The sequence below is a fragment of the Trachypithecus francoisi genome, unplaced genomic scaffold, assembly GCF_009764315.1.
Source record: "Trachypithecus francoisi isolate TF-2019V2 unplaced genomic scaffold, Tfra_2.0 Lachesis_group9, whole genome shotgun sequence".
Taxonomy (NCBI): domain Eukaryota; kingdom Metazoa; phylum Chordata; class Mammalia; order Primates; family Cercopithecidae; genus Trachypithecus; species Trachypithecus francoisi.
Window position 1 is genome coordinate 65532298 of NW_022681474.1, and position 12284 is coordinate 65544581.

Sequence of the window (12284 nt, forward strand, 5' to 3'; positions counted from 1 at the left end):
AGTTGCAGTTCCTCGCATCTATTCTTTGAATCCCAGACACCGTATTGGGCACTAGAAACCAGTGATAAATAATAATAGTTATGTATATTTCCTGAAGAATTATGTGGCATTCTTTGTTTTAAGCACTTTTGATGCCTTAACTCAATCTCTATATGTATATCTCTATACATATACAATACTATGATATGAGTATCATTTAATATTTCTTTTTGGCAGATGGGAATAATTGAGGCCTAGGGAGATTCCTAGGGAGATTAAACTACTTGGCCAGGTTCACGGAAGTGGTGGATCTAGGATTCAAATTCAGCCGGTCTGAATCTAGAGCCTATTCTTTTAGGTATGATGCTATACTTTAATACAGTAATACACTGTTCAAATGAAACTGTAACATGTCATTAAATTTGAACATGTCAATAAACATACCAAGCAATAAAATAATTACAGTTTGTGGAAAGTGCTTATGAAAACAGTAAATAAGCTACTTGAGAATGGTCAAGGAAAGGTTTCTTTGATGTGCTATATATACATTCAACAGACACATGGAGGATAAAAAGGAAACAGCCATGCAAAGAGTTCTGGGGAAAGACTGGCCCAGGTGAAGAGAAAGCCAGGTACAAAAACCCCAAAACAGGAAAAAGTTTGGTTTGACAATGGAATTACCAAAAGACCAGTGTGACTGAAGTATTGTGCATGAAGGAGTAGCAATAGATGGGGTTAAAGCAATAGGCAAAGGCAACGGGACATGGTGGCTTACACCTATAGCACTTTGGGAGGCTGAGGTAGGCGAATCTCGAGGTCGAGAGATCGAGACCAGGCCAGGCACGGTGGCTCACTCCTGTATTCCCAGCACTTTGGGAGGCCGAGGTGGGCGGATCACAAGGTCAGGAGTTCAAGACCAGCCTGGCCAACATAGTGAAACTCCGTCTCTACTAAAAATACAAAACTTAGCCAGGTGTGGTGGCATGGGCCTGTAGTCCCGGCTACTTGGGAGGCTGAGGCAGTAAAATCGCTTGAATCTGGGAGGTGGAGGTAGCAGTGAGCTGAGACCATGCCATTGTACTTCAGCCTGGGTGACGGAGTGAGACTCCATCTCAAAAAAAAAAAAAAAAAAGATCATGACTATCGAGGCTAATATGGTGAAACCCCATCTCTACTAAAAATACAAAAATTAGCTGAGCATGGTGGTGTGCACCTGTAGTCCCAGCTATTTGGGAGGCTGAGGCAGGAGAGTCGCTTGAACCCAGGAGGCAGAGATTGCAGTGAGCTGAGATCGCACTACTGCACTCCAGCCTGGTGACAGAGTGAGACTCCATCTCAAAAAAAAAAAAAAAGAAATAGACAAAGGCCAGATCATGTAGCCATCTACAGGAGATGGTAATGATTTTGTCTTTTATTCTAAACGCAATGGGAAGGCCGGGTGCAGTGGCTCACGCCTGTAATCCCAGCACTTTGGGAGGCTGAAGCGGGTGAATCACCTAAGGTCAGGAGTTTGATACCAGACTGGCCAATATGGTGAAACCCCATCTCTACTTAAAATACAAAAAATAGCTGGGCATGGTGGCGCATGTCTATAATCCCAGCTACTTGGCAGGCTGAGGGAGGACAATTGCTTGAACCCAGGAGGCAGAGGTTGCAGTGAGCAGAGATCACGCCACTGTACTCCAGACTGAGTAACAGAGTGAGACTCCATATCAAAAAAAAAAAAAAAAAAAGAAAAAAGAAAAAAGAATGCAATGGGAAACTATTGAAGATTTTCAGCTGGTGAGTATCATTGTCTGATTATGTTTTTACAAAGATCACTGCTTTGTCAGTGATGGTTTGCAGTTAAAACAGAAATAAAAGGCCGGGTGCGGTGGCTCACACCTGTAATCCCAGCACTTTGGGAGGCCGAGGCAGGTGGATCACCCGAGGTCGGGAGTTCAAGACCAGCCTGACCAACATGGAGAAACCCCATCTCTACTGAAAATACAAAAATTAGCCAGGTGCGGTGGTGCATGCCTCTTATCCCAGCTACTTACGAGGCTGAGGCAGGAGAATTCCTTGAACCCAGGAGGTGAAGTTTGCGGCGAGCCGAGATTGCGCCATTCCACTCCAGCCTGGGCAATAAGAATGAAACTCTGTCTCAAAAACAAACAAACAAAACCAGAAATGAAAATAAAAAAGACAATAGAGAAAATAAACCCCAAATCTCAAGAATGAGAAAGAGGACATCATTGGGGATCCTACAGATGTTTAAAAGATATTAAGGGCCAGGCGTGTGTGGTGGCTTATGCCTGTAATCGCAGAATTTTGGGAGGCCAAGGTGGATAGGCAGCTTGAGCTCAGGAGTTGGAGTCCAGCCTGGCCAATATAGCTAAACGCCATCTCTACAAAAAATACAAAAATTAGCTAGATGTGTTCGCACGCACCTGTGGTCCCATCTACCTGGAAGGCAGAGGTGGGAGGATGGCTTGAGCCTGGGAGGGGAAAGTTGCAGTGAGCCAAGATTAGGCTGCACTCTAGCCTAGAAAGTAGAGCCAGAACCTGTCTCAAAGAAAAAAAAAAAAGGAAAAAGAGAAATTTGACAATTTAGATAAAATGGAAAAATACTTTGAAAAATTCAACCAAGATGACATAGATGAAACAGAAAATCTGCAGAGCCAATTAAAGAAAGTGAGGCCAGGCATGGTGGTTCATGCCTGTAATCCCAGCACTTTGGGAGGCCAAAATGGTAGGATCACTTGAGCCCAGGACTTTGAGACCAGCCCAAACAACATAGTGAGACCCTGTGTCTGTTTTTAAAAATATACCTGGGCATAGTGATGTGCACCTATAGTCTCAGCTACTTGGGAGGCTGAGGTAGGAGGATCAACTGAGTCTAGGGAGGTCAAGGCTACAGTGAGTTGTGATCGCACTACTGCACTCCAGTCTGGGTGACAGAGTGAGACCCTGTTTCAAAAAATTAAGAAATTGAGAGCCGGGCATGGTGGCTCATACCTGTAATCCCAGCACTTTGGGAGGCTGAGGCAGGTGGATCACCTGAGGTTGGGAGTTTGACACCAGTCTGACCAACATGGAGAAACCTCGTCTCTACTAAAAGTAGAAAGTTAGCTGGGCGTGGTGGCACATGCCTGTAATCCCAGCTACTTGAGAGGCTGAGGTAGAAGAATTGCTTGAACCTGGGAGGCAGAGGTTGTGGTAAGCCGTGATCGTGCCATTGCACTCCAACCTGGGCAACAAGTGCAAAAATCTGTCTAAAAAAAAAAAGAAATTGAATTAATAATCAAAAACCTTTCCACAGGGCTGGGCGTGGTGGCGCATGCCTGTAATCCCAGCACTTTGGGAGGTTGAGGCGGGCGGATCACAAGGTCAGGAGATTGAGACCATCCTGGCTGATATGGTGAAACCCCATCTCTACTAAAAATACAAAAAATTAGCTGGGTGTGGTGGCGGGTGCCTGTAGTCCCAGCTACTCGGGAGGCTGAGGCAGGAGAATGGGGTGAACCCAGAGGGGGAGCTTGCAGTGAGCCGAGATAGTGCCACTGCACTCCAGCCTGGGCGGCAGAGCGAGACTCGGTCTCAAAAAAATAAACAAACAAAAAAACCTTTTCATGAAGAAAACTCCAGGGCTAGGTAATGTATTGTACTAAATAGCTAAGGAATAATCTCACAAACTTCTAGAAATTAGAAGAGAGCACTTCCCAACTCATTTTATGATGCCAGTATAACCCTGATACCCAAACCTGACAATGTTGTTACAAAACAGAAAATTGCAAATCAGTATCCTTCAAGAACATAGATGGACTGGGTTTGGTGGTTCACAGCCATAATCCTAGCACTTTGGGAGGCTGAGATGAGAGGATTGCTTGAGCTTAGGAGTTCAAGACCAGTTTCGGCCATGCAGCAAGAGCTTGTGTCTACTAGAAAAAAAAAAAAAAAATTAACTGGGTGTGATGGCACACTCCTGTAGTCCCAGCTACTTGAGAGGATGATACGGGAGAATCACCTGAGCCTGGTGGATCGAGGCTGCAGTGAGCTGTCATTGTGCCAATGCACTACAGCCTGGGTAACAGAGCAAGATCCCATCTCAAAAACAAAACAACCAAAAAACCAACATAGATGGAAAAATTCTTAACAGCAGAGCAAATCAAATCCAGCAATACCTAAAACGTTTATTGTCATGACCAATTTGGGTTTATCCTAGGAATGGAAAGTTTTTTTTAACATTGTGAAATCAACAGTAAAGCTTCTCATAATAGCAGAATAAAGGAGAAAAACCATACAGTCCTTCTATAGATGGAATAACTGCTTGACAAAATCCAGCATTGATTCGTTATCAAAATGAATCATATTTAGAACAGAAGAGGTCTTCCTCAATCTAATAAAGGACATCTTGGCAGATTATATCTTTATACTTTCCAACAGTGACCAGAACACATCCCAATTCATATGGTTTTATTTTATTTTGAGATGGGAGTTTCGCTGTTGCCCAGGCTGGAGTGCAGTGGCACAATCTTGGCTCACTGTAACCTCTGCCTCCCAGGTTCATGCGATTCTCCTGCCTCAGCTTCCCAAGTAGCTGAGATCACAGGCGTGTGCCACCATGCCTGGCTAATTTTTGTATTTTTAGTAGAGATGGGGTTTTGCCATGTTGGCCAGGCTAGTCTCAAACTCCTGACCTCAGATGATCCATCCGCCTCAGCCTCCCAAAGTGATGGGATTTCAGGTGTGAGCCTCCAGGCCCCATATGCTTTTCTTATGTGTCATTGACACTCATCCCATCAAAAGGTAGGAACTGTGTCCCCCTTCCCTTGAATCTGACTGAGTGGGCCTGTGACTACTGTGATGTTATGTCACTTGCAAAGGTAGGTCATAAAGCTAAAACAAGGTCCACGTGGTCTTCTTGGAACCCTTGCTCTTGGAATCCAGATACCATGCTGTAAGAACACCAAGCAGCTCCTATACAGGAATTATCAACTTGCTACCCATCTGAGTAAATCATCTTCAAATTAGATCCTTCAACCCTTAAGCTTGCTTCATGGAACAGAGACCAGCCTTCCCCACTGAGTCCTGCCTATATTGCAGATTCATAAGCTAAATGAATGATTGTTATTTTAAGTCACTAAAGTTTTGAGTTTTGTTGTGTTCTTAAATGGAGTCTTGCTGTGTTGCCCAGGCTGGAGTGCAGTGGCACAGTCTTGGCTCACTGCAAGCTCCGCCTCCCAGGTTCACCCCATTCTCTTGCCTCATCCTCCTGAGGAGCTGGGATTACAGGCGCCCACCACCACACCCTGCTAATTTTTTGTATTTTTAATAGAGATGGGGTTTCACGGTGTTAGCCAGGATGGTCTTGATCCCCTGACCTGGTGATCCACCCGCCTCGGCCTCCCAAAGTGCTGGGATTACAGGTGTGAGCCACCGTGCCCAGCCTGTTGTGTTGTTAGTTTTGCTTTTGTTTGTATAAAGCATTGGGTAACCATAAAAGGCATCCATGAAAAACCTTCAGCTAGCATCATACTTATTGTTGTAATAATGAATTCTTCCTAAGGTCATGTAGAAAGTAAGGATGTCCAGTGTTACAACTTCTATTTAACCAGTGAACCTAGGCAAAATAAAATAAAATAAAATAAAAATAAAAATATAAAGATAAGTAGAAACAAATTTTATAAATTTTTTTTTTTTTTGAGACGGAGTCTCGCTCTGTCGCCCAGGCTGGAGTGCAGTGGCCGGATCTCAGCTCACTGCAAGCTCCGCCTCCCGGGTTTACGCCATTCTCCTGCCTCAGCCTCCCGAATAGCTGGGACTACAGGCACCCGCCACCTCGCCCGGCTAGTTTTTTGTATTTTTTAGTAGAGACGGGGTTTCACTGTGTTAGCCAGGATGGTCTCCATCTCCTGACCTCGTGATCCGCCCGTCTCGGCCTCCCAAAGTGCTGGGATTACAGGCTTGAGCCACTGCGCCCGGCCAAATTTTATAAATTTTATTCAAATAAAACTGTAAAACTAAATAGAAAATAAAATTTAAAAATGAAAAAGTAAAACTGCTTTATTCACAGATGACACAATTATTTACACAGAAAGTTTTAATGGATCTACAAACCAACTATTAGAAATGATGGGTGGTGCAGCCAGGCGCGGTGGCTCAAGCCTGTAATCCCAGCACTTTGGGAGGCCGAGACGGGCAGATCACCAGGTCAGGAGATCGAGACCATCCTGGCTAACACGGTGAAACCCCATCTATACTAAAAAAATACAAAAAACTAGCCGGGTGAGGTGGCGGGCGCCTGTAGTCCCAGCTACTCGGGAGGCTGAGGCAGGAGAATGGCCTAAACCCGGGAGGTGGAGCTTGCAGTGAGCTGAGATCCGGCTACTGCACTCCAGCCTGGGCAACAGAGCGAGACTCCGTATCAAAAAAAAAAAAGAAAGAAATTATGGGTGGTGCTTGCTATGGCAGCACATACACTAAAATTGGAACAATGCAGAAAAGATTAGCATGACATAAAAATTCATGAAGTGATAGATCAAAGATAGCAAAATGAGGCCAGGTGCGGTGGCTCAAGCCTGTAATCCCAGCACTTTGGGAGGCTGAGGTGGGTGGATCACCTGAGGTTAGGAGTTGGCGAGCAGCCTGGCCAACATGGCAAAACCCATCTCTACTAACAATACAAACAAATTAGCTGGTGTGGTGGCAAGTGCCTGTAATCCTAGCTACTGGGGAGGATGAGGCAGGAGAATTGCCTGAACCCAGGAGGCAGAGGTTGCAGTGAGTTGAGTTTGTGCCACTGCACTCCAACCTGTGAGACCCCGTTTCACACACTCACACACACACACACACACACACAAATACATACACTAGAGAAAAAAGGATGGGCCGAGTGTGAAGGCTCACACCGTTCATCTGAGCACTTTGGAAAGCCAAGGTTGGCAGATTGCTTGAGCCCAGGAGTTCTTTGCCTCAGCCTCCCGAGTAGCTGGGACTACAGGCTACTCCTTGTTTTGTTGAAACAGCTCATAAAACATTGTACCACAGGTATTGAGACAGTAGAGGTATTTCTGTTGGTATCAGGGACAAATACTAATAGAATAACTCCCATTCCAGTATGTACATATTTGAAAGCCCATGTACATGATAAATATATTAACCTTTTGCCAATTTTTTTTCTTTTCAGACTGAGTCACTCTTTCACCCAGGCTGGCGTGATCTCAGCTCACTGCAACCTCTGCCTCTCAGGCTCAAGTGATTCTCCTGCCTCGGTCTCCTGAGTAGCTGGGATTACAGGTGTGCACCACCACACCCGGCTAATTTTTATATTTTTAGTAGAGACTGGGTTTCACCATGTTGGCCAGGCTGGTCTTGACCTCCTGACCTCAAGTGATCCACCCACCTCAGCCTCCCAAGGTGTTGGGGTTACAGGCCTGAGCCACCGCATGCGGCCCATTTTGTCCATTTAAAAAATGAATAACAAAAATAAGGATAACCATTATACCACTGATATTTTTAACATGGCTCTGGATGTTCTAGTCAATGCCTCCAGAGCAGAGAAGTATATAAATATGAAAAATCGGTGCATACCACCGCGCCCAGCAAGGAAACATCTTTTAAAAATGGGAGACACCAGGCCATATTAGAGGCTCAATCCAATAGTGAGGGTGAGGCCGATGATACAAGAGAATGAGGCAATAATTGAAGAAGCGATGTCCTTGAGAATGTTTGAAGCCCTGGGATGCCAAGTGCAACTGGAGCGATTGCCCTTTAACCAGAAGAACACTTTGTCTGCTATTGAAAAAAAGTGGAAAGAGGTTATGAAGAGTGGTTCAGATATCAGAAGTTTTGCAGAATTTTTAAATTTATTTTTATTTTTTATTTTTTTGAGACTGATTTTTGTATTTTTAGCAGAGACGGGGTTTCACCATGTTGGCCAGGCTGGTCTTGAACTGCTGACCTCGTGGTCCTCCTGCCTCAGCCTCCGGAAGTGCTGGGATTACAGGCGTGAGCCACCATGCCCTGCCAGAAGTTTTGTAGATTTAGCCGTGGCATGATCAAGGAGTTGCTATCTGACAGTTTCTATTTTCTCAATGAGTTTTCCGAAGAAAAGGGGAGATTCTATTTTCTCAATGAGTTTTCTGAAGAAAAGGGGAGAGGCTGTTTCCCAGGGAGTGCGCAGTTCTTTTTTTTTTTTTTTTTTTTTTTAGACGGAGTCTCACTCTGTCGCCCAGGCTGGAGTGCAGTGGCCGGATCTCAGCTCACTGCAAGCTCCGCCTCCCGGGTTCATGCCATTCTCCTGCCTCAGCCTCCCAAGTAGCTGGGACTACAGGCGCCCGCCACCTCGCCCGGCTAGTTTTTTGTATTTTTTAGTAGAGACGGGGTTTCACCGTGTTAGCCAGGATGGTCTCGATCTCCTGACCTCGTGATCCGCCCGTCTCGGCCTCCCAAAGTACTGGGATTACAGGCTTGAGCCACCGCGCCCGGCCCAGGGAGTGCGCAGTTCTGAAGGCTAACCAGGGACGCCTGGTTTTGGGCAACTACAAATGGTTGTGTTCAAACTAAGCGTGTATCAGACAGGGGTTGGAGTGTCAAGAGAGAAGGCAGGAGCGTTTAGTCTGCTTCAGATATGAAGACTCCCTGTATCCCCAAGGCAGAAGCCAGAACCCTGCTGCTCAGGAGAGGCGCCCCACGTGGAACGCGCCGGCGCGGGAGGGGCGGCCTGGCGCAGGTCATTTGGGACCTCGGCGGGTTGGCGCATGCGCGCGAGGGGCGCAGGCGCGCGCCCCTTTCTCTTTCCTGAGTTTTCTGTGTTACTCCTGGTTCCGCTGGTTTTTCTGGGTATAGTTCGCCGGTTTTTCTGGCCATAGTCCCCGCGTCCAGGATGGAGCAGCTGGACGAACTGGAGCTGTTGATGGAGAAGAGTTTTTGGGAGGAGGCGGAGCTGCCGGCGGAGCTGTGAGCGGAGCGCGGGGAGGGTTTGGGAACAAAGCGGGAGATTTGAAAGAAGAAGCGGGAGAGGCCGCGTCCGCACCTCCGCAGACTGACCGGGCCCAGGGGCCCGGGGCAGCTCCCTGGGCACCCGACGAGCCTCCGGAGTCGGGGGCCCGCCTCCCAAGGTGTTCTTTGGGGCCACCCTCAGCCAGAGCCTGGACTTTCCCTTGCCCAGCAGTTCATTGTTTCCCTTGATTTCACCCGTTTCCCTAATTTGCGGAGCTTCGGCCACTGAAATGTTTTTATAATAGGAAATTGCGACTGCCCAAGGCTCTTCTCGATGTGTACTTGGATTAACTTATCCTTGGGAGGTCTCTGCACCCTCAGCCTGGTGTATATAAATGATCAGAGGAAGTTAACCACGGTCATAATGTTGAATTACTTTCAATATAATAGCAATAATGCTGATTAGCGTTGAGGGACTTTTGCGTTTGGCCTTTTGATCAGCAATATACCTTTTGAGAAACATCTTTAAGGCATCATAGCCAATCTTGGAAAATTCATGGCCTGAGGCTAGGTGGAGTACATGAATAAAGCGTTTGCAAAATAATAGAACGGTCACATAACAAAAGATAACTTGTAGGGTAATGTGAAAGGCGTTTGGTGTTATCACTGGAGAGGTAATGACTTTGGACTCTCGGTCCCTCACTGATGCCGCAGTCAAACGGGAAAGACTTAAGAGGTACTTAATAGAAGAAGGGCTGTTTTCTTGAGGAGAGATTATTATTTTGCATAATTTTAGACGGCTTGGACCGATGGATGAAAGTATTGAGAAATTGACCTACCCACTTTAAATATAAGTAATAAAGTTCTGAATTATTGTGTAAAGGATTGAGCTAGTTCGATACGTATTAAGCTTGCGTTCTGTCCAGTGAGATTTTATCGAAAGATTTCCGGCATTACGTTAGCAGGTTGGACTAAATTATTTCTAAGTACAATTCTGTGGCTTATGGTAGGACTTTCAGTGAACCACGGACACTACCCTTTTCCATAACATAAGACTCATATTTACAAAAAGGATCATGTCCAAAACATCTCCTTTTACTTGTACTTTGGGAAGGCTTGCACCAATGGTAGAAATTTCTTGTTTAATAATATCCAATTTATACTTTCCTTTCTTTTTCTTCCCCCCCCGCCCCCCCAAGAAACCGGGACTTTTTCTGTCGCTCAGGAACGGGCGCAGTGGCATGATCGTATCTCACTGCAGCCTCAAACTCCTGGGCTCAAGTAATCCTTCCTCCTCAGCCTCTTGAGTAACTGGGACTACAGGTGTACATCATCATGCGTGGCTTCCAGTGCATTCTTAATCCTCATTGTAATGGGTATCCCACAGAACTCCTTACAGAAATTAAAATGGAAAATCTCATATCATGGGCATGTTTGAAATGGCATTACTCAGAAGTTTTTGTAATAGGAATTCTGTGTCTTTGCTCTGTTAATTTTATCTATTTTGGCTAAATGTCATTGCAATAAGCTTTTCAGAAGAAAGAAACCTAGAAAACTGGAAGACTGGTTTGTAGATAAAACAGATTGGTTGGCTTCTTATTTCATGGTCGTGCTAAAATAGTTTTGTATGTGTGTGCTTTAGATTTCAGAAGAAAGCGGTAGCTTCCTTTCCTAGAACAGTTCTGAGCCGAGGAATGGATAACCGGTACCTGGTGTTGGCAGTCAATACTGTACAGAACAAAGAGGGAAACTGTGAAAAGCACCTGGTCATCACTGCTTCACAGTCACTAGAAAATAAAGAACTGTGCATCCTTAGGAATGACTGGTAATTTTTATGTGACTTTGAGCACCGATTCGAGTCTTAAGGGTACCATCGTAAAACTCATCAAATGGCTTCTGTGAATGTTTCTATAATTTAATTGTTTAAAAGGGAGTAGATATGATCCTAGCCTAATTCGGCATGAAAATTGTATCTATTACTCCTGTATCTCAAGTCTCATATTCCAAAAATTGACTTTTGTTGTCATTTGAAGATCATGTGGGCCAGACATGGTGGCTCACACCTGTAATCACAGCACTTTGGGAGGCCAAGGTGGGCAGATCACCTCAGGTCAGGAGTTTGAGACCAGCCTGACCAACATGGAGAAACCCCATCTCTACTAAAAATAAAAAAAATTATCGGAGTGTGGTGGCGCATGCCTGTAATCGCAGTTACTCTGGAGGCTGAGGCAGAAGAATCGCTTGAACCCGGGAGGTGGAGGTTGTGGTGAGCCGAGATGGTGCCATTGCACTCCAGCCTGGGCAACAAGAGCGAAACTTCGTCTCAAAAAAGAAAAAAAAAAGGCCGGGCGCGGTGGCTCAAGCCTGTAATCCCAGCACTCTGGGAGGCCGAGACGGGCGGATCACGAGGTCAGGAGATCAGACCATCCTGGCTAACACAGTGAAAGCCCGTCTCTATTAAAAAAAATACAAAAAACTAGCCGGGCGAGGTGGCGGGCGCCTGTAGTCCCAGCTACTCGGGAGGCTGAGGCAGGAGAATGGCGTGAACCCAGGAGGCGGAGCTTGCAGTGAGCTGAGATCCGGCCACTGCACTCCAGTCCGGGCGACAGAGCGAGACTCCGTCTCAAAAAAAAAAAAAAAAATTGAAAATCACGTACAAAGAGCCTTATTAATGACTACTTCCTATTTCCCAGTACATTCTAAGATTGCAGCTGAAACGCATGTTAGTTTTAACTAAGAGCAAAATTAATTAAAACATATAGGCCTTAGATTTCTCTACTCAAAGTGTGGTATGTGAAGGGTGGAGTGTAGATGCAGAAAAGCTAGAGGTCTAACTTTGGCTCCTCGTCTAAGCTGTGAATTAGTTTGTTTTTGTTGTTGTTGTTGTTTTTGGAGATGGAGTCTTGCTCTGTTGCCCAGGCTGGAGTGCAGTGGCACGATCTCGGCTCACTGCACCCTCCACCTCCCAGGTTCAAGCGATTCTCCTGCCTTAGCCTCACAAGTAGCTGAGATTACAGGCGTCCGCCACCACGCCCAGCTAATTTTTGTATTTTTAGTAGAGACAGGGTTTGACCATGTTGGCCAGGCTGGTCTTGAACTCCTGACCTCAGGTTATCCACCCACCCCGGCATCCGAAAGTGCTGGGATTACAGGCATGAGCCACCGCGCCTGGCCTAGTTTGAACTAGTTCAGTATGATTTTATTCTTGCTGCACTGGGTTTGGCTTCATGCTTCAAGACTTATAGAAGCTGTAGATTTCCTATAAGTCTTAAAAAAGAATTATTAAAACAACCCAATTCATAATTGGAGCTATATATATTACATTAGCAAAGGTTTTTTGATAGCTTATGCAATAGACTTTACTGGCACTAAGTTGTTTTTCT

General features: G+C 45.6%; 2 protein-coding genes across 5 annotated transcripts in view; both read left to right on the plus strand.

The window, feature by feature from the left end:
* The window catches only part of SLC25A16 (solute carrier family 25 member 16), a 52744-nt gene extending 52306 nt beyond the window's left edge, over positions 1-438 (plus strand). Inside the window, exon 9 of the mRNA XM_033208443.1 lies at positions 217-438. Within this exon, the coding sequence (XP_033064334.1) occupies positions 217-226 (10 nt within the window). The 3' untranslated portion in view covers positions 227-438. The remainder of the gene's footprint in view (positions 1-216) is intronic.
* A 6766-nt stretch (positions 439-7204) lies between these two features.
* DNA2 (DNA replication helicase/nuclease 2) overlaps positions 7205-12284 on the plus strand; it is a 67012-nt gene continuing 61932 nt past the window's right edge. Inside the window, exons 1-2 of one of the 4 annotated variants that reach the window (XM_033208440.1) lie at positions 7205-7257; positions 10544-10726. In XM_033208440.1, coding sequence (XP_033064331.1) covers positions 10596-10726 — 131 coding nt within the window. In that variant the 5' untranslated portion in view covers positions 7205-7257; positions 10544-10595. Of the gene's footprint in view, positions 7258-8459; positions 8920-10100; positions 10727-12284 lie in introns of those variants that run through there. The other 3 variants (XM_033208439.1, XM_033208437.1, XM_033208441.1) reach the window with 3 other exon arrangements.